The sequence below is a fragment of the Petromyzon marinus genome, unplaced genomic scaffold (genome assembly GCF_048934315.1).
Source record: "Petromyzon marinus isolate PM22_M1 ecotype Great Lakes invasive population unplaced genomic scaffold, UKy_Petmar_22M1.pri1.0 PM_G_Scaffold_42, whole genome shotgun sequence".
In the NCBI taxonomy this organism is placed as follows: Eukaryota; Metazoa; Chordata; class Hyperoartia; order Petromyzontiformes; family Petromyzontidae; genus Petromyzon; species Petromyzon marinus.
Window position 1 is genome coordinate 940,215 of NW_027422994.1, and position 21,679 is coordinate 961,893.

The window sequence follows — 21,679 nt, forward strand, 5'->3', positions numbered from 1 at the left end:
GTAATTCTTTAATTTTGTTGTTATATTCTATTTTATCCATGATGACAGTGGCATTGACCTTGTCGGCTGAGAGGATGACAATGTCATCCCTCTTTTTTTAATTCATATAATAATCAGATTTCATTATTTTTATTTATTTATTCTTATTTAAATATAATCAAATTTGATTAGTTACATTTTAAACGAAATTTTATTTACTTATTATTTAAAATAATCAAATGTGATTATTTGTGGTTATAAAGAAAGGCTAAATTATTAATTAAATATTTCTGCCTTTATTTATTATGTAAAAGTGATCGAAATAGGTCAATTATTTTATTATTTAATCATTATTATTTAAAAATAATCCAATTTGATTATTTTAACTTATAATGTATATTTCTTTATTATTTAAAACAATCACATTTTATTATTTTAATGTATGTTTTTTATTTATTTAATCTTATTTTAAAAATAATAAAATGTGGTTTTTATTTATTCTTATTTAAAAGTAATAAAATGTGATTGTTGGATTTTTTTATTTATTTATAATGCTTTTACAATAATCAAATTTGATTATTTTTATTTATCATTTATTATTATTTATTTAATATTATAAAAATTTAATCAAATTTAATTATGTAGTCCGAGTCCGACCTAGGGGGAGGCCCACGACTGCTTCAGATCTCCGTCGCCGGCCCCAGTCGGCCGAGAGAGGCGTCACGTGACGAGTGGCTGTGGGGTCACACCAAGCCGCGCGAACATCGCCAGAGGCCACATCGATCCGAGAATCGATGTCACGCGTTGGAATCGCCCCGCCGCCGCCGCCCGCTGCTGCCGCTGACGCTCGGCGATCCGCGCGGGCGTCGTTTTCGAGCGACAGGATCGCGAATCGATTCCCTCCGGCGCTCCACGCCATCACGATGTTGACCACCGCCGCCGCCTCCGCCGCCCGGCACGCGGCCAAGCGCCTGGGAGTCAATGGCGAAGGCAACGACCGCGTCCAGGCGGGCGCGATGGTGAGCGTCAGTGACGAGCGACTTGACGAGGTGTTTTTATAACGAGAAGATGTTTATTTTACTCCTCCTCGCCCAGAGCCTCGTTGTGAGGCCTGGGCCAGAGGCTTCACTCAGGCGACGTGCCACCACCACCACCAGCCGTGTTTATATTATTTAACGTGATTGTTCAGCTTTGTAACTCGCAGATTCCAGTGCCGTTGCGAAGAGCTTCTCGTTGTTGGTGTTGGGGATGGACCACGCGGACCACAGCATCGCTAGGCTCTGCTTACGTTCAGTAAAACGCGTTTTGGTAAACGTGGATTTCGTGTTCGTTAACACTTTGGGCTATTTCCAGTGTAATTTTTTTATACGGCGTTTTCTCTTCTAAGGGTGGGTATTCTCTTTGCACTGAACTAAAATAATAAAAAAATATGAAACAATAAAAACATTACTCATTGTTTTTTTCGGTAAAGTCACGTATGTAGAAATACAATAAAATTATATTAAAACAAAAAACAATCACGACGTTTCGATCACAACGCAAGCGATCTTCATCAGGTGTCAAGAACAAATCACGGAGGTAAATACAGCAAAAGATGAGAGACGAGAATTCAACAAACCTGAAACAACATTATGTGAAGCACATCTAGTCAGGCCAACAACACAGACACTTCCTGGCGGACCACGAATAAAAACATTGCCTACCAGGAGAAATTCGTTCATGAGGCTATCCACATATACAAGCACAGAGACAATTTCAACCGAGAAGATAGATTCTGGCTTAACAATCATTGGAAGGATTTGATAAACCATTTCGGGTCTTAATTGTTCACGCTTACGGTGGCTTTCAGACCGCATCCATTATTTTCGTCTCCCCCCTCCTCTTTTCAGAACATAGATGGACTGGTCCATCTGAACAAACTCTCAAATCGCTCTCCGTGGTGCTGACGTTAAAAAAAATGCCACTTTTGTTCAAATTTTCTTGCTGTGGTTTTCACACCTGATGATGATTGCTTCTTGTGTTGCAGTCAAAACGTCGTGAGAATTGTATTGTTTTATATTTTTATTATTTTATTGTTTCCCTTCTACGTGGTGACTTTACCGGAAGAACCAAGAATATTAATCCCTGCAGTCACGAAAGCTTTAAATCAAAAGTTAAAATACTAATTAAGTTAAAATACCGATATGTTAAATGTCCCACGCGATAGCGTCGTGGGGAAGCTCTTCGACCCTCCCCAATGTGATTAAAAACTTTGCGGAATAAAACTTTACAGCGTCTACAAAAGCGCACCTGGCGGTGGGGGATGCGAGTTCCAGAGTTTGTAACTCGAGGGCCGTTTAGATTGAAAGTTAAACTCGCGAACGTTCTTAGCGATTACTGAAATGATGGCACTGAGCTATGGCCATTTTTTGCCAAACGGATGCAGATTTAAAAAGCCCTTTAATGCAAGTGTCTGCATCTGCTCCGATATCACTTGCCGGCGATGTTAGCCGTGGCTTTATTTTGGTGATTTTGAAAAAGTTTTATGGTTTGGCCATGATTGTTTTGTTGTAGTACGGAGTTAGACTGATGGCTTTAATCTTAGTTGTCTTGTGGTTGTTGTTGTTTGACTTGCATCCCACTGGGATTTTTGCACACAGCGTTGGTGTACGGTGCTATTTCAAGGATTATTTTGCTGTTTTTTCCTGGATTTTTTGTTTGCACAGTCACACAAAGTCACTTTAAGATGTTTTTCCTGTTCATGTTTTTGTTTGTTGCGGTTGCACCCGATTCAAGAGCCAAATGGCTCACAGGGCTATACCAAATAAATGAAACTGAAAACTGTCTTCTCGGTATAGGAGGAAACAACAGCTTTGCACAATAGTCGTGTTGAGTTTGCTTCCTTGCCGACGTGCACAGGACACGTTTGAGGACCCACACAAGCCCCCACCGTCGGCTGTGGTTCACGTGCGGGGACTCTCAGACACAGCCCTCGAGTCGGACCTCGTGGAGGCCGTGCGGTACTTTGGCCTAGTCAGGTGACCAGTCGGTGGTGACCGTTGCCCGCATGGGGAAGGAAGCTGTATTATTATTATTGTTGTTTACCGAAAACACCAAAGATTAATTCCTGCAGTCACGAAAGCTTTGAACCAAGTTTAAACCGCCTCTACGGGGAGGTATAAGGTCTGTATCTTTGTGTCTGTCTTTGTGTTGTCTTGTGTTGTCTGTGTGTTGTCTCTGCTTGTGTATCTGCCTTTGTGTCTGTGCTTGGATTTGTTTCTCTGTGCTGTCTCTGCCTGTGTGTCGGTCTTGGTGCTTCCGAATGTTTGCTGCCGTGCTCCACTTTGCTCTATGCATACCTCATGCTAAAATGTCCCATTGTCTCTCAGCCTTGCCTTCTCATGCTAATATGTCCCATTGCCTCTCAGCCTTGCCTTCTCTGCCTATTTAAGGCGACTTCACTGTGTGCTTGTACCTGTGCTGGTCCGCTCTACTTGAATGTCTATGTGTGTGTGCCGTCTGTATCTTAAATTTCATACTTAACTTGCAATTTAGCAATCTTTGAAATAACGTAATCAACCAGGCTTTGCGTTAATTGTGTTTTGACCGACCGTCTGTGTTGCTTTATTTGGTTTCCAAATTCTGCTAAACTCTTGTCTGTTTGGTATGCTTCTCTCTCTGTGTCCCCTATTGTGTCGGTGTTAGTTCCCCCCTACTTGGGTGTCTGTATATACATCTGGGGTTATGTGTTTCCCCTCTCTCTTAAATTTAGCTCTTCTGTACCTGATGATGGCTGCTTGTGTTGCAACCGAAACGTCGTGCGCTATTATGTAATTTTATTATTTCTTATTTATACGTGACTTTACCGAAAAAAAACAAAGATTATTGTTATTATAGTTATTATTATTGTTATTGGTGTTATTATTATTGTTATTATTGTTGTGGTGGTGGTGTTTGCGGACGTGGAGTGAACGTAGACCTTGGAAATTCGAGTATTACCGGTTTTCGGTTCAATAACTCAAGAAATTGCATAACACGAAAATACTCGATGGTTCTTAAGCACGGGGTGGGAGATGCCCTTTCTGGGGGTGCAAGACGTGCCAGATTATTTTTTAACAAGGTAAATCCATCGAAACACATTGAGCACGGGCACGTACGCACCGCTACTTTGTTCCATCAAACCTCTAAATTAATAAATATTGTACGTTTTAAAAAAATATATATTGAGAACCAAAGGGGGGGTGGCAAGGCTGCAGGTTAAAGCTCAAGAACCACTTCCGTAAATAAAAAGTCGTGGCCGCGTTATGCGGCGGACGAGAGGGCGCGGCGTTGCCCACGTCACGGCGTGATCGGCGACGCCGTGCGTGGCTTACTCGGGGCCTTGCCAGCCTGAAGTGACCAACCAAAAACCACTTCATCTTCTTTGGGGTTCTTTCGGTAAAGTCACCACCGCGTAGAATGAGAATAAAATAATAAATTAATACAAATTAAAATAACACGATAAAATTCTCACGACGTTTCGGGCCACAACACAAGTGGCCTTCATCAGGTGAAGGGACGAGACTGCCAAACTGAAATGGGACAGTCTCGTCCCTTCACCTGATGAAGGCGACTTGTGTTGTGGCCGAAACGTCATGAGAATTTTGTGTTTTTAAATTAATTTATTATTTTATTCTCATTCTACGCGACTATACCGAAAGAACCAAAGAAGATGAATCCTTGCAGTCACGAAAGCTTTAAATGGAAACAAAAACCGTTTGTTCTTCAATTTCCCCAAGTCACGAATTCCCTCCGAATTAAAGTGCCACTGCTGCTTTTGTTGTGCCGTCTGACAAAAGCAGCACACGTTCAACTGTGATTAGTAACCGTGTTAAAAATTAATATCTCGTATTGAAATGGTGCACACACGTACCTTGTTTATGTACGTTTGAAGAGGCTTCGTTTGTCAGGTGATACATCGACAGAAGAAGACTACATTACCCTCAAGATGTATTTTAAATATAATTATATTCTTACAGTACATTCAATTCCAACGTACTACACTGCCAAACTGAAATGGGACGTGGCATCTAACCTGCATCCAACCAGTCTCCACTCCGTTGCATGCATTGAAACATTTCTTGAGATCAAATGAGGTGACTTGGAGCAGACCAACCTCGTGGTTAAAATTAACAACAACAGGCACGCGTTTTAAAGTCGGCCACATCTTTGAATAACGGCACTCGTTTGTACGTGGTGATGATACCCAAGACGCGGCAGGCGCTGGTGGAGTTTGAAGACCCGGAGAGCTCCCGCAGCTGCGTCGACTACTCGTCCAAGGGCTCCGTCTACGTGTGCGGGCAGCCGGCCTACTTTAACTTCTCTACCAGCCAGAAGCTTTGGCGCCCTGGCGTCCCGGGGGACAACGGCAACAGCAACCACATCCTGCTCTTCACCATTCTCAACCCCATCTACCCCATCACCACGGTGGGCATTGTTACACTTACAGCAGCTGGACATTAATGTGTGAATAGTTTGTCGGGTGTGCCATGCACACACGCGCGTGTTTCATTTATACGAGTGAAATTATGTCCGTTTTGGATTACAGTGAATGGCTTTGCTAAGGAAATTACATTGATCCTTTGGTTCATTTGAGGCAATTGAAGTCGTGTTTTTTGTTTGTGCTTTGAAGTCTACCAATGGCATTGAATAAAAAACAATATATAGACCTAATGTTGATTTTGGAAAGCGTTGATGTCCTGTATGGCTCGATCTTAAAAATTCACTGGAAAAAAAGCTTTTCAAATTTACTTGGTAATGCGTGCAAAATCACCTCGCTGCGTTTGTGTGCTCCATGTGGTCCTGCAGGATGTGCTTTACAACATTTGCAAACCATTTGGGCCTCTGCAACGCATTGTGATCTTCAGGAAGAATGGCCTGCAGGCCTTTGTGGAATATCCTTTCAACGAGATGCATAACCGTAACGATATGTCCGCCATTCACGTAATTTTACGTGTTATTTTGGAGATGCTAAATGTATTGTTTTTAAAATGAAATGGTCGTGTTTTCCTTAATTTTTGGCCACGTTTGTTTCGGTTGAGAGCGCCGAGAGAGCGAACTCATCTCTGAATGGAGCGGACATCTATTCGGGCTGCTGTACTCTTATAGTGGAGTATGCGAGGGCAAGTACAACCGATACTTTGTACATTCACAAGTGTGTGCACCACAACCTGGGTTTTTTCACCCGCAGACCAAAGATTTCATTTAATATTCTGAATTGACCACTTTGGTGAGCAAATAATGCTGAATACACACGGCAATTCATTGCTAGATGAGGGCTTCCGCACTCGATGCCTGTTGTGGGGGTTATTTGACTTGTGTGCGGGGTAAAGGAGTGTAGCATATATTGTGGCAGCATAGAAATACAATGCACCCAATGGATTTTACAGCTGCCCACCACACAGCCCCACAACCTACAACAACCCATTGTGCATGACGGGCATCCTTGCCGTTGTCTAAAGTCAAACTTTTCCCAATTGATATTACCGTGTGAGCGTGGTTCTCATCTGAGCCAGTGCCCTGAGCCAGTTAGTGGAAAATTCGCATCCAGTGGGAAGGGTAGAGTTGGTTTTTAATTCAATTTTATTTGGTGACGGGTGATTAGCATTCAGCCATAGGCTGCTTTGCGAGACCTGCAGAGTACCTGAGGAGAGATGTTACATTGTTAGCAGGAAATAAAATTACTGAACAGTAATAACGAATGCATCATTTTCATAACGGGGTTATGGCACTTCAACATTTTTGAGGTATACGATCAAGGCTAACGCTTTACAGTACACGAGGAACACCGCGAATAAATAATACCGAGTTAGGCAGAGCATGCCAAACTTATGTGCGATTAAACAAGTTTGGAATTTAAATAGGTCACCGAGGGATAGCGATTTTATCTGCAAACACGAAGGGAGCTTGTTCTAACGAAGAGGGATAATCAACACTTGATCTTAAACAAAAAACCGGTGGCAGAAGGCCACTGTTTTCCCACAACTCCGATAAGCACGCTTTTGCTACGTACGGCGCGAAAGTTTAGCTTCCCGTTGACTTCCTACGTGTGGCAGCTCTTATTCATTCATCTCCCAGGAGGTTAAGGGTTGCGTTAAGTACCTCGGCTTCACCGCAAGTTGCATGCCGTAATTGTCTCGGGGGTAATGACCGCTTAATAATTATGCTTGTAAATTTTAAATGGTTCTAAAGTTTCGATTTAAAGCTTTCGTGACTGCAAGGATTAATCTTCTTTGGTTCTTTCGGTAAAGTCACCACGTAGAATGAGAATAAAATAATAAAATAAAACAATAAAATTATCACGACGTTTCGGCCACAACACAAGGTCGGGACGACAGGTTTGTTCCTTTCACCTGAAGAAGGCCACTTGTGTTGTGGCCGAAACGTCGTGAGAATTTCATTGTTTTATTTTATTTTTTTATCCTCATTCTACGTGGAGACTTTACCGAAAGAACCAAAGAAGGTTCTAAAGTTATATAATTTTTTTCCCAGCATCTATGCCCTATATGCTGGCCACGAATAATGTTTATCTTTTCCCCCTGCTGTGTCCTCTTTACAGGCGATGCGTCTGAATGTGTTTAAAAATGACTCTGAGACCTGGGACTTCACCAACCCTGGCCTCAAGCAAGGTAAGACCAATATCGAGCATATCAGAGCCGCGCTCTCTCGACAGCTGGTGGTGGTGAGCCCTCGGTGTGTGGGGGGGGGGTGACGTTTTTAACGCAAGGGGTGGGGGGTGTGCACGGCGTGATGAAACAGGCATTGACTATTTCTGTACGTGGCCGGCTTTGCCGTGTTATACTTGAAGATCAGTGGCCAAGTAGAGGGGGAAGTTTGGAGTGTTCTCAAGAGGATAATGCAGCTTCTGCACTTGAGATTTTGGTTGCAGAAAAATGTCACACCTGCAGACACTTGGTTATCTTGAAGCACATTGGTGTACTGTTTACAATCTACAGAACTTGGTCGTTGTCACAGGAAGTTATTTGAAACGCCATTCCCCTCTTTTGTATCAATCATGCAATCACTGCAATTGTGTAGAGCTGGTCAAGGTTATTTTCGTTTATACCTATCTTCTCCATATATAAAAGGCAAAGTTGTGAATATGTGTGTCTGTTCAAAATGTTTAGCGTACTTCCCGACATGCAACAAACTGGAAATTTGCCATGTGGGTACTTTCCAGACTGTACACCGTGCAAACATTACACAAATACACTTTTGTTTTTTGGGGGGGGGGGAGCTCGATAATGCATTTATTTTTTGCACGGCAAGTGAGCTGTGACGTCAAATCTGTCACGTGACCCGTAGTGTAGCGGTTAGCGCTACGCTGCGCTACGAACCCGGCGACCCAAGTTCGATTCCCGCTCACCGCCACCACCGGTGACGATTATTTTAACCGGTCCTGGGCCTCCCCTAGGTCGACTCAGCCTCAAACGAGTAACTGCTGTGGTGTGTGAACATCGCCAGTGGGGAGACAAAGGCGGCCGGGTAGTAACAGCTAGCGCAACATATAACTAAATAATCTTTGTGTTTTTTTAGCCCATGCTAAGCTTGCGTAGTTTACTCTGGGCAGATTGGTTTTAAACTCCTGCCCGTGTACTTTGTTTTTCTAGTTAACCCTTCACAACAATGTGGAAGTTTAAGTGAATGTTGTGAAGAACAGGATTCACAAGGAGGCATGTGGCTGCTGGAGTGTTCAATAATCCATTGGATTAATTTTTTTGTTACCATTAAAGCTGTTGCCCTGGTACTGGACATGCGATAGACATTGCCATTAAGTTGGTGGCGTTTTAGATTTTGATCAGCTTTGAAGATTTTCCCAACGTCAAGTGCATGTGGCCCATAGGCGGGTACTCGGTTGTTCGGGGTGTATCAAGGCTGGGCATTTTTACACTACAGTGTAAAACCTTGCATTGCGAGCATAATTCGTTCCGGGAACGTGTTTGTAATCCAAAGCGCTCGTACATCAAAGCACTCGTCTATCAGTTGTGTGATCACGTGACTCACGGCAGTACAAAGTGTGTCTACACGTACACTGCTCGTATTGCAAGACCTCGCTCGTTTATCAAGTTAATATTTATTTACAATTTTAGCTCGTCTTGCAAAACACTTGCAGACCAAGTTACTTGCAATCCAAGGTTTTACTTTTATATTTAGATTTACCAGGGTGTGTGTCTGTTGGATCAGAAGTAGGTGCCAACTTTCACTGGCATATTTGAGGTGGACATTGCACGTTGCGTTTTTATATTTTGTAGGGTTGAGAAACCTTGACTGCATTATGTGGTGTCTGGATACTAAGCGGAGAAGCTTAGAGGATGTCAGAAAAGCCGATATTTACGATTGAAAATATCACTTATTATAAAGTAACCCTTTTAATTTGGTACGATTGAACCTGAACAGGAAAATGGTATCTTTGTCCCGAATACATTGTGTGTACGCACAGATATTAGTTTCCGAAGAGGTAAGTCTCGCCACTTTATCAAGGGAGCTTTAGGGACACGGTGCGGTTTGATTTTATCACCAAATTTCCGTAAACGCTTCGAAGAGTATTTTCCTCACTCCCAACATCAACGCTACAAGGAGCATCTGCGAGCATTGCCGCACACAGAAGCACACGGAGGCAATTTGCAAGCAACACACGAGCAATAAAGCGCCCGGCAGCCAACAGCCACCGACGTGAACGGCGACGACACGAACGGCGACATTGGCGACATCCTCGTCGGCACTTGGGAGGCACCGGGGACCAAGCAACCAACACGCCGCCGCCGCTGTGACACGCACGGCCGACCCGCGCCCCCCACGCCTGCAGCGCAGCACGCCGCGTCCGCTGCACCGCAACCGCCACGTGCCGCTTGGCAGAGGCCATCGGATAACCCACGTCCAGCCGCAGGCACCGGGGGACACGGCGCTGACAGACCGGCAAAGCACCAGAACCGCCGCGAAGAAGCCGGGAGCGACGAAAGCCCGCATTCACCGCGAACGGGACTTGGAAATAAGCCAAACGGAACGCGTGCCGATGCGTTTGGGGCTTAAAATCGCTCCGTTGGTGAGAATTTACCTCCACGCTCGTACGTTTAGACTGCCTTGCTAAAGTTTTGTTTGCAAACGAGGCTTTTGACATTGCTGATGCCAGACAACGCATTTCGCATCGGTTTATAAGCGGCGATCTTTTTCATTTTAAAGGTTCGTAAGGCCCCGTCGCCCACTTCAAGCGTCCCAATTTTAAGCCCCAAACCAAAAAGGGTCGCCGGAGAGCGAGAGGTGCGGTGGCACGGACAACGCGGGGGGGTCCATTTGTGCCGAGCGTGACTGCTGTTGGCGCAGGAAAGAAGGCGCCGGCCTTTCTGTTGCATCCTCCTCGCGATGGGTCGTCAGCCGCCGCCCGACTCTGGGCAACTTTGTGTTCCCGTCGAAGCGTAGACTGGGTAAGAAACGAGCGGGCATCGCAGGCGGCAACCACGGACACTCGCTGACGCCGCACCTCGGAACAATTTGTCGCGTGCATCTGTACACCTCCAATAAATTTTGTTTTTTCTTCTTCTTGCGATGAGCGTTTCTTTACGCGCTGTATTTTGTATGGTGCTCGTTATTTATGTTGCGCCATGTGAAATCTGCATTTTAAAAATACCGCCAATTGTTTTTATCGACAGACGCAGCGCACCCCCGTGTGGAGTGTGCCCGGAATTTCTTAATGTGTTGGTCATGTGAATGTTCTGGGTGCAGAATGCATTTTTTGGATTGTCCTTATTTTGTGCAGCAATGAGCGCTTATGTTTCCCGTGGGTGAATTTGGTGATCGTTTTTTTTGTTGTTTTCAGAGGACAATGCAATGATGCCAGCGAAGCAAACGTCTCTCCTTGGCGACCATCCCAAAGCACACGCTTGCGGTGGTGGCGACTGTGGAGGTAATCCCCTTGTTGCGAATGCTATAATTTCGGTTTCCTTCAGCTTGCTGTCAGATTGAAAGAACCTGCTGCCTGTTGAGAACATTTCTTATTTGGAATTAGTGTTAAGGTGCATCCTAAAAACCTTTTTTTGCGATTAACAATTGCAACGTATGAGTTGCTTTGTGTTTTAAGAGACGATATTTCCAATAGCTATCAGATGTATTGGGTATTTAAAACAAGCTATGCTGAATAAGAGCTCTAGCTTGGTGGCCCTCAACCTAAAATAAAAACTAGTTTAGTCTATTCCCTAGGCAACTGAGTCTTCTGGACCAATGTTTTCCAGTGTCTCCAAGGAGTAGAGTGGTGATTCCTGGGTTACCTGACCTTATAGGAAAGGGCACACGTGTGTAAGATGATGGTTGTCATAAATCTGTTTTCAGAGAAGTTTAGAGAGTTTCAGCTAGTTCACTATGCGTTTCCCCCTCTTGTGTGTTTGCGTCACAGGCCACCAGCAGCCACCACCACCGGGCGTCGACTACGGATCTGGCCGCGACGGCATGGGCGGTGGGGGAGGAATGGGCATGGGAGTAGGCATGGGCAACCAGGTTGGGCCCCAGGGTGGTACCCAGGGCCAGCACGTGCAAGCCATGATGAACCAGCAGGCCGACAACAAGGTCCTCATTGTGTACGACTTGGACGCCGAACGCTTCAACTGCGACCGCGTGTTTAACATCCTCTGCCTCTTCGGCGACGTGGAGAAGGTGCCTTCGCTGGGTGTTGCGCGCACCTGCTTTGAAATGAGTCCCTGTTTTTTTTCTTCCAAAGGTTCAACCGCGGTGCAATGCGTACGCACGCGTGTGGTGCACGTCGTGCGCTGATCGTGTTATATAAAGTGGGAGATTCACACGACCAAATTTGTTCACCGATTGACAACATACACATTTGGTCATTTTCTTTACAAAAATGTACCCAATGCGAAGTGTTCTTTGTGCATGTTTTCTAATGGCCCCTCGGCCAACACTTCACATTTCAACAATGCGTTACAACGAAACTTGTAGATATTTTCGTGCAAGATTGCGCGATGCTGAACCGTCTTACGGGTTGTTATTTTTGTAGGTTAAGTTCCTGAAGAGCAAGCCGGGAGCCGCCATGGTCGAGATGGGAGATCAGTACGCCGTGCACAGGGCGGTTTTTCACCTCAATATGTCTCAGATCTTTGGAAATAAAATCAACCTCTGGTGAGCCTTTTTGTTCCCGTGTTAAATTGGTAAATGTAACTCGTCATATCCTGTTAATGTAATTGGATACTGCTTTCCATTTAGAGAAGACAACTTTAGTAAATATTTAGTGCAAGTGACTAAATTTTAGGACGGTGAAAAAGAGAGCTGATGAATACCGTGAACGAAACACTCGTCACAGCTCACGAGGACCCCGGTGACTTGCTGTCCAGAGCCTTTATTGAAGTGGCGAACATGAAATTTAGATTCTAGATTTGAAGCTTTACGGGGAGGGCCTTTATTGAAATAGCGAACGTGAAATTTGGATTCTAGATTTGAAGCTTTACGGGGAGGGCTTTCACCTATCTGTTAGAGCTTTCAACAGACAACGGGACAAGAAGTCAAAGCTCATCGAGACGCTGACCTTCCTCAAAAGATGCCGCGATCACAAGCTTAAAGGACGCGACCTGGGCTTGCTGTCTTCACTCCAACGCTGTCCTCTGGACAGTCCGGTCCCTTCACCTGATGAAGGCCACTTGTGTTGTGGCCGAAACGTCGTGATTTTTTGTTATTTTATTTTTTACCCACGTGACTTTACCGAATCGAACCAAAGAGCACGTGAAATTTGGAACGTGATAAAATAAAAACTAAAAACAGTTTCTTCGCGCTATTCCCTCCCTTCCGCCCTCGTCTCGGCAGCGTGTCGAGGCAGCGGTCGATTGTGCCGGGCCAGGCGTTCGAGCTGCCGGACGGCACCGACAGCTACAGGGACTACGCAGGTTCTCACAACCACCGCTACGCCGACAGCGAGAAGGCGGCGAAGAACCGCAACCAGCGTCCCACCGCGGTGCTGCACTTCTTCAACGCGCCCACGGACATCACGGCCGAGATGTTCGCGCAGGTTCGTGCCCCCGCCGCCCCTTCAGCCTGCTGCCAGCAGCGCAGAAGGGGAGCGCGTTCGGTTTCTTTAAAAGTTTTCCCAGGTGAAGCTTTTATAAATATTCAAGTCCAAATTTTGCACATGAAACAATCGTGGGTTTTTAAGATGAGCCTATTGATGTTGTGGAGTTTGTGGTGGCCAATGACACGTTTCCTGTGACGGGACAAATGTAAAATGGTGTAATGTAGTTTCCTTTCAGCGCTTAAAACATAAGATGTATAAATAATGCAGTCGATGTTCCAAAGGGACTTTTTTGTTACAGACTAGACAACACCTCGCGTTAATTTGTCCTGTTTAATACATTACGATTCATATTCGTATTCGAAAGGTTTACATTTCAGTCTTTGGACATTGTTTCTGCAAATGGTTGCATTCCCCCTGAGTCTATGCTTGGTGTTCACAATAATCTGAGCACTTTGAAAGACTGCTCCAAAGCTGGCGAATGTAAATTAAAAAATGGACAACGGGATTTGTGCCTGCAATTAAAATGACATCTCCCGAATGCTTTACCGGTGCACGTTAACTGTTACCAACTATAACGTGAACGCCGCCCGTTCTGTCCCCGCAGCTGTGCGACGAAATGTCGATTGCGAGGCCCCGCTCTTTCAAAGTGTTTTCTGGAAAAAGTAAGTCCCGCAAAGTATGTTTATTATTTATCTTACGTGTCATGGCACAGAATAAATCGTGTACTGTATTCTCCATGCAATCGTCGCTTGATTTACAGCACGACACCAGATGATCTGCAACGTGTGCTATGAGGCCATGCTCAAGAAACCCTGTGAGAAATTCTCTCCCGAGAGCAGTCCTTGCTATTCACTCGCGCCCAAGCTGACTGGACCGTGTTAGCGTAGCCAAGGCATCGGACTGAAGCCTTCCTGCTGCAGAAATTCACCCACGACTGGCACCACCCTTTAAACATGGCAAAGGGTTTCATATTCTTGGTTCTTTAGGTAAAGTCACGTAGAAGGGAAACAAAAAAATAATAAATATATACAAACACAGACAATTTCAACCGAGAAGATTGATTCTGGCTTAGCAATCATTGTAAGGATTTGATAAACCATTTCGGGTCTTAATTGATCGTTCACGCTTACGGTGGCTTTCAGACCGCATCCATTATTTTCGTCTCCCCCCTCCTCTTTTCAGAACATAGATGGACTCGTCCATCTGAACAACTGCCAAATCGCTCTCCGTGGTGCTAACGTTAAAAATAACCGCCACTTTTTTAAAATTTTCTTGCTGTGGTTTTCACACCTGATGATGATTGCTTGTGTTGCAGTCGAAACGTCGTGAGAATTTTATTTTATATTTTTATTATTTTATTGTTTCCCTTCTACGTGGTGGTGACTTTACCGAAAGAACCAAGAATATGAATCCCTGCAGTCACGAAAGCTTTAAATCAAAATGGCGAAGGGTGTTGCGTTTTACACGACCCAAATGACTCCATGAGCGACGGTCCATCCACGTGTCCAGCCGATAGGAGCGTGTCCGGCCTGATGGAGTGGGAGACCAAGAACGATGCCATGGAGGCTCTGGCGTGCATTAACCATCACCCCCTGAAGAACGCAAGTAAGTTGTGGGGTGTTGGCCATTTGTGTTGGTGCGATGACATTGAAGCGGTGCTGCATTATCGGCAAATCTTTGGTCGTACGCTCTGTTGAGCACCTAATGTTCAGATTTGGGGGGGGCGCTTGTTATTACCATAGCACAGTGGTTCTTAACCTTGTTGGAGGTACCGAACCCCACCAGTTTCATATGCGCATTCACCGAACCCCTCTTTAGTGAAAAATAAAATGTGATTTTTTTCAAATTCAAGACATAGATATGTTTTTTACTGGTACACAAAATGAGCCGTGCATGAACATTACCTTGTTCAAAGAATAAAACCAACACAATGCATAAACTCACAACAAATTACATACCTGGAAATCAATGTGACTTCTGCTGTTGCCTTTGAGAGATCAGTTCAGATATGCGTGGCTTCACCTTGGCAAGTGCCACTCTCATGTCATTTTCACAGCAAAGTCTGTTCCTTTTCTTCGTTTTTATGTCCAGCATCCTCGAAAAGGATTGCTCACAAAGATATGTTGTAACAAATGGTATAAAAAAATCCAGGGCTTTCTTAGCAATAACTGGATACTTGTTCATTTGTCGACACCCAAAACGTTGAGAGCGTTGTTGTTCTGAAGAGTTGCTGTTGAACCTGGCTCTGCTGAATTTCAATGATTTAGTCGAGGAATTCATCATTGACATCTGCTGTTTCAACAGCAAACGTGAACGGCTGTCTCACCCATGCTGGATATGACTCTCTTGTAGGAAAATATCCGTCGAGAGACTTTGCAAGCTCATCTAAGTGCGTGGCAATTGTTTGCTTCAGTTCCGTGGATACAGAAATATCTCCGATTCCAGACACATCTTCGATCTTACTTGCACAGTCGTCCAGAAGCGGGAAGTTTGCGAAGTTATTGTTCTCTGTTCGTCGTTTCCATAACGGTAGCTTTTTTTGAAAAGCCTTCAGGTGTTCTTCCGCTTCCATGATATTGACTCCACCACCCTGCATCTGCTGATTGAGATGATTGAGAGCTGCGAATATATCAGCCATGTACGCTAAAATGAGAATGAACTCAGGATTTTTGAAGCAATCTGCATGGCAGTGTTGGTGCTCTTGCAAAAACAGGGCTAATTCCACACGCATGGCAAAAACACGATTCAGCACCTGTCCCCGGGATAACCACCGAATATTAGAATGGAGCAGAAGTACCTCAAATTCAGAGCCCATTTCTTTACACAGCTCACTGAAGATGCGGTGCCTCAGAGCACTTTTTCGCACATAGTTCACACATTCCACCACAGTTTTTAATACTTCTGCCATTTTTGGAGGTAAGGTTTTTGTTGCCAACGCATGCCTGTGCAGAATACAATGCGTCACAATGATGTGTGGTGCATCGGCCTTTACTAGCGCACCAAAACCAGACTTTCTTCCCAGCATGACTGGAGCTCCGTCCGTACAAATTGCAGAAACCATATCCCATGAAAGATTGTTGTCTCTGAAGAAGTCATCCACAAGCTTCTTCACATCGGCTGCCTTCGTTGTTGTTGTAAGAGGCTTACAAAATAAAAACTCTTCTTTTATCATGTCGTCTTTCACATAGCGTACAAAAACAGCAAGCTGGCTTAGATCAGAAACGTCTGTGGTTTCGTCGAGTTGAAGGCTGAATTTTGCCGGGCTTGAAATCAGATCCGCGACTACTTGAGCCAAGATGTCTTTACTCATATCTTCTATTCTGTCACTGACGGTGTCATTTGAAAGGGGAATTTGGGATAATTTACCTTCGGCCGCTGTTCCGAGTATCAGATTCGCCATCTTTAATGCAGCTGGTTTCACAAGTGTTTCACCAATGGTGTGTGGCTTGCCCTGCTTTGCGATCAGGTAAGCAACTTCGTACGATGCTGTCAGGATCGGTTTGTTAACAGGTACAAATCCAAGAGCAGGCAGAGTGGCCCTTTCATCGAATCTGGCTCTCTTCACCCTGAATTCAGCAAGTGTTGTGTTCTTGTATTCCCCGTCTCCATGCAGCTTCAAGAAGTGTTCCTTTAGTTTTGCCGGTGCAAGACTAGAGTTGCTCAACTTGGCGTTGCAAATCATGCAGATAGGACGCTCACTCCCATCACGTTCCGTGATACATGAGAATCCATGTTGTACATATTCGTCCGACCACTTTCTTCTTTTGCCCGACATAGTATGGATAAAATATTAAAGAAATCACACGACGTACGACAACAACAGTCACACATTGACTACTGAGTACGCACTAAATTCCCCGCAGCGCTGATTGGCCAAGCAGTGTAGCATGATTATCTGCAGCCAGTGATGGCCAAGCGGGCCGTGTGTGTCATCACAAATTTACACAATAATTCAAGTGTGTCCGGACCTCCGTGGCGGGGGCTCTGCCGAACCCCTGAGATCGACTCACCGAACCCCTGGGGTTCGATCGAACCCAGGTTAAGAACCACTGCCATAGCACCATCTGTGTACACTGGCTGCCTAGCAGCCTTGGGTGAAATTGCAGGAAGCGAAAGCAGTTGTAGATTGTTGTATTATATATTAACAGGTTGTTATTTATGGGCGATTTGGATTTCGTTTGCATGTACAGAATGGAATTGAAAGTTGACATAGCCAAGCACTTTCACTTATCACAACTCAACGTTATCTTAGCTCCCTGAACGAGTTTGTTGACATCGACAAAGACCCTCCTAAGAATCGCTTCATTGTTTTAAGTTTTTGTGTGCTCCAGTGAAGACGTCATGTGGCTCCCCTGTTTTTATTTTCTCAGATGTTCCATACCTCTACACCCTCAAACTGTGCTTCTCTACTGCCCAGCCTTCATAGAAGACAACTCAACATGTTTCATGCCGTATTGAACGTCGGTGTCAACATCATTGTCACTTTGTGTACTATTTGTGAATGTCCCATCACTCTTGTTGAAAGTTAACCGTGGGTATAGGTCGAAAGTGCAATTGACGCGTTTACATTTTAGTTGTCATTTTTTGGAGGATTAATTTAGATTTCTATATTGACTGCACCGAAAGATTTTAAAGGTCGCAGTGGAAATGAAGAATGTTGAAATTAAAATAATTATGATTAGTCTCCTTAACCTGCCGAGTTTGTCTGCCGTGTGCATTGCTATTTTGTCCATGAGCCCCAAACCAGATTTCACTTGGCAGTCCTCGGGTGCCGTAACTTTAGCGGCTCCAATTAATTTACAATTTGGGGGGGTTCTCAACTTGCTCATAGCCAAAGTTTTTGCTCCCACCACGAGTGATGCTCCTTTCTTGCTGTAGCCCATGGCACTAATATTGCCCATTTAATTTCATAACGGAGAGCTCTGAAATAAATGCCAAAGAGACCCTTTTGGGGGGGGCTGGTAAAAATATACCCCGACTCATTGAAAATCCCATTGAAAAACATGGGTTGGCATTCTGTACAGTGCGTGTATTTAGCAGGTTAATACGCTTGCAAATATAAACCCCAAGAGAAAATAGAACAGTGTTTGAAAATAAAAGTATGGAGAGATGCATGTTTGACATCGAACTGGAATCGATTGAACATGAGCGTGGAGACATGAAGGAAGTTGGGCATAGGGTAGGTGAGTGACTGAGTGTGTGGGTGGCTAGGTGAGTGACTGAGTGACTGAGTGTGTGGGTGGCTAGGTGAGTGAATGAGTGTGTGGGTGGCTAGGTGAGTGACTGAGTGAATGAGTGACTGAGTGTGTGGGTGGCTAGGTGAGTGACTGAGTGTGTGGGTGGCTAGGTGAGTGAGTGAATGAGTGACTGTGGGTGGCTAGGTGAGTGACTTCGTGAATGAGTGACTGTGGGTGGCTAGGTGAGTGACTGTGGGTGGCTAGGTGAGTGACTGAATGAGTGACTAAGTGTCTGTGTGGGTGGCTAAGTGAGTGAATGAGTGAGTGTGTGGGTGGCTAGGTGAGTGACTGAGTGTTGGTGGCTAGGTGAGTGACTGTGTGGGTGGCTAGATGAGTCACTGAGTGAATGAGTGACTGTGTCTGTGGGTGGCTAGGTGAGTGACTGAGTGTATGAGTGTGTGGGTGGCTAAGTGAGTGAATGAGTGACTGTGTGGGTGGCTAGGTGAGTGTGTGAATGAGTGTGTGTGGGTGGCTAGGTGAGTGAGTGAATGAGTGACTGAGTGTGTGGGTGGCTAGGTGAGTGAGTGACTGAGTGTGTGGGTGGCTAGGTGAGTGAGTGACTGAGTGTGTGGGTGGCTAGGTGAGTGAATGAGTGACTGTGTGGGTGGCTAGGTGAGTGAGTGACTGTGGGTGGCTAGGTGAGTGAATGAGTGACAGTGTCTGTGTGGGTGGGTAGGTGAGTGACTGTGTGTCTGTGTGGGTGGCTAGGTGAGTGAGTGTGTGGGTGGCTAGGTGAGTGCGTGAATGAGTGACTGTGTGTGTGCGGCTAGGTGAGTGAATGACTTAGTGTGTGGGTGGCTAGGTGAGTGACTGTGTGGGTGGCTAGGTGAGTGAATGACTGAGTGTGTGGGTGGCTAGGTGAGTGACTGTGTGGGTGGCTAGGTGAGTGAGTGACTGAGTGTGTGGGTGGCTAGGTGAGTGACTGTGTGGGTGGCTAGGTGAGTGAGTGACTGAGTGTGTGGGTGGCTACCTCCTCGCGGTGCCGGACGGGCAACTCTGTCGTGGACAGTGCTGTGGGGGGAGTTCCAATTTTGATTGGCTCCTCCCCTCATGGCATATGTGTCCACCACAGGGGCTAAACGGGGGCTCTGGACGGGTGCGAGGGGCTGGTAACCCCTCCACCTTCAATTAATTACCACAAAACCACGAATTAAAGTGAAATATGTAACAACTAAGCTTGTGCCGGAGGCCCCGGGGGGCCAGGCGTCTATGACGTCTCCTGGCCAAACCCCAATTGGCGGAGCCAGGAGATTGAATACCTACCCTCGGGGCTACTCCAGAAACAACGAAAAGCCACTACGGGTGGCCACGTGGAATGTTCGAACGCTCACTGCAGAGGAGAGGCTGCCACTCCTCTGTCGGGAGCTGGACCGGTACCGCCTGGATCTATGCGGCATTCAGGAGGTCCGGTGGACCGGCTCTGGCTCCTGCCACCATGATGGGTGGACAGTCCTCTACTCGGGGCAGCAGACTGCCAAACAACAGGGTGTGGGTCTTCTTTTGAACAAAAGAATGAAGGGGGCGTGGGAGCGTGGCGGTGAGGTGTGGGAAGCTGTAAGCCCCAGGCTACTTTGGGCTCGCCTTCCCATCAACCGGAGGCGAGGAATGGTGGTCGTGGTTACTTATGCCCCCACCGAAGATGAACATCCGTGGAGGGATGCAGGCAAAGCCGATGAGTCAGATACCTTCTATGACCTCCTGTCACAGGTGCTGGCTAAAGTGGCCCCTCGGGATAGAGTCATCATGTTGGGTGACTTCAATGCCCGAGTTGGTCATGATACTGGCACCTGGTCTGGAGTGATTGGAGGGCATGGGCCAGATCAGCTCAATAACAATGGTAGGAGGCTGCTAGATTTTTGTGCAGCCCATGGGCTTGTAATTACCAACACGCTGTTCCGGCATCGGCGCATCCACACAACATCATGGATGCATGCCGGGTCCAAGCAAGAACATCTGCTGGACTACATAGTGACGGACCAGCGAATGCGAGCCCATGTCCTTGACACCAGGACCTACCGTGGAGCTGATCTGCCCTCTGACCATCGACTAGTCATCTGTAAGATGCGCCTGCCATTCTTCCACTCCGGTGGTGGGTGTACACCCAGGACCCCATTCCAACCTAAAGTGGCCTGGTCTCAGTTATCTGATGAAAGTTGCAAGCAAGAATTTCATCATCGCTTGCGGCTGGGATTGGCATCGTCCCCGACTCCTCCTGATGTCGAGGGTAAATGGGCGAGGTTTAGGACTGTGACTCATGCAGCTGCAATGGCTGCTTTGGGTACGCGGTCCAGACCTCCCCAGACACCCTGGATGACAGAGGAGTTGTTCAGGATGGTTGAGAAAAAGCGACAGGCCCACTGTCATCGGCTACAGAATCCCACGTCAGAGAATGAGGAGGCTTACCGCAGCCTTCGCTCGGAGGTTCGGAGAGCCGTGAGGCGCTGCAAGGATGGGTGGTGGTCGCGGGTTGCTGAGGAGATGGAGTCTGCCTCAGTGGCCCGTGATCACAAATCGCTATTTAACGCCATCAAAAAAGTAACCTGCAGCGCCACACCTATTACCATCATTAGGGGAAAAAACGGTGATCCAATTTCCGACCCCCAGGAACAGGTTCGCAGATTTGCTGAGCATTTCTGTGAGGTCCTGGGGGAGGGAAAATCCCACAGCCAGGAAAACATCGTGGCACAAAGTGAGGATGACCCTGCTGAGGCTGCGGTGCCTCAAATATTGGATGAAGTCACCCCCTGTGAGTGGCTGGCTGATGTGCCATCTGCTGAGGAAGTATTGAAGGCGATCCGGAGTCTGAGACCAGGAAAGGCAGCGGGCAGAGATGATCTCCCAAGCGAAATGCTGAGGGAGGGTGGCGTTTGTGCACAGACTGCCCTATATGACATCATAACAACAGTCTGGACCACTGGACGGGTTCCGCAGGATTGGAAGGATGCCCTGGTGGTCCCCCTTTTTAAGAAGGGGGACCGCACAGACTGTAACAACTACAGGGGCATCTCACTCCTCAGTGTGCCGGGAAAGGTCCTGGCAAGGATTATTCAGCATCGCCTTGCCAGGCACGCTGAGGAGAGGCTTGCGGAGCCCCAATGCGGTTTCAGGAAAGGGCGGTCCTGCACAGATGCCATATTTTCTGTCTGTCTGCTACAGCAGAGGTGTAGGGAATTCCAACAAGACCTACATCTCTGCTTTATTGACCTGGTCAAGGCCTATGATACCATCAGTAGGCCTGGGCTCTGGGTCGTTCTTCGTGCTTTTGGAGTACCTGACCCTCTGCTCACGATCATTAAGGACCTTCATGATGGTGAGCGGGCCCGGGTAAAACTACGTGGCCGGGAGTCAGAGCCATTCCCTGTACACCTTGGGGTGCGACAGGGATGTCCTCTGGCTCCCACATTATTTAACATCTATTTTGACCACGTAGTTCGTGAAGCCT

The 21,679-nt window shown here is 46.2% G+C and overlaps 1 protein-coding gene across 4 annotated transcripts; it reads left to right on the plus strand.

Annotated features, from left to right (window-relative positions):
* The first annotated feature begins 760 nt into the window (after positions 1-760).
* On the plus strand, positions 761-18,114 carry LOC142917122 (heterogeneous nuclear ribonucleoprotein L-like). 4 transcript variants are annotated; one of them, XM_076061813.1, is made up of 12 exons: positions 763-1,028; positions 5,209-5,424; positions 5,806-5,891; positions 6,023-6,119; positions 7,556-7,625; positions 10,811-10,897; positions 11,384-11,640; positions 11,996-12,117; positions 12,796-12,997; positions 13,605-13,662; positions 14,510-14,605; positions 17,371-18,114. In XM_076061813.1, exons 1-12 carry the CDS (start codon positions 774-776, stop codon positions 17,424-17,426), a joined length of 1,602 nt encoding a protein of 533 aa, XP_075917928.1. In that variant the 5' UTR covers positions 763-773; the 3' UTR covers positions 17,427-18,114. The 4 variants fall into 4 exon arrangements, with proteins under 4 accessions (XP_075917930.1, XP_075917928.1, XP_075917931.1 ...); XM_076061814.1 differs by having other exon boundaries at positions 774-998; XM_076061815.1 differs by lacking the exon at positions 14,510-14,605 and having other exon boundaries at positions 761-1,028.
* The last annotated feature ends 3,565 nt before the right edge of the window (positions 18,115-21,679 follow it).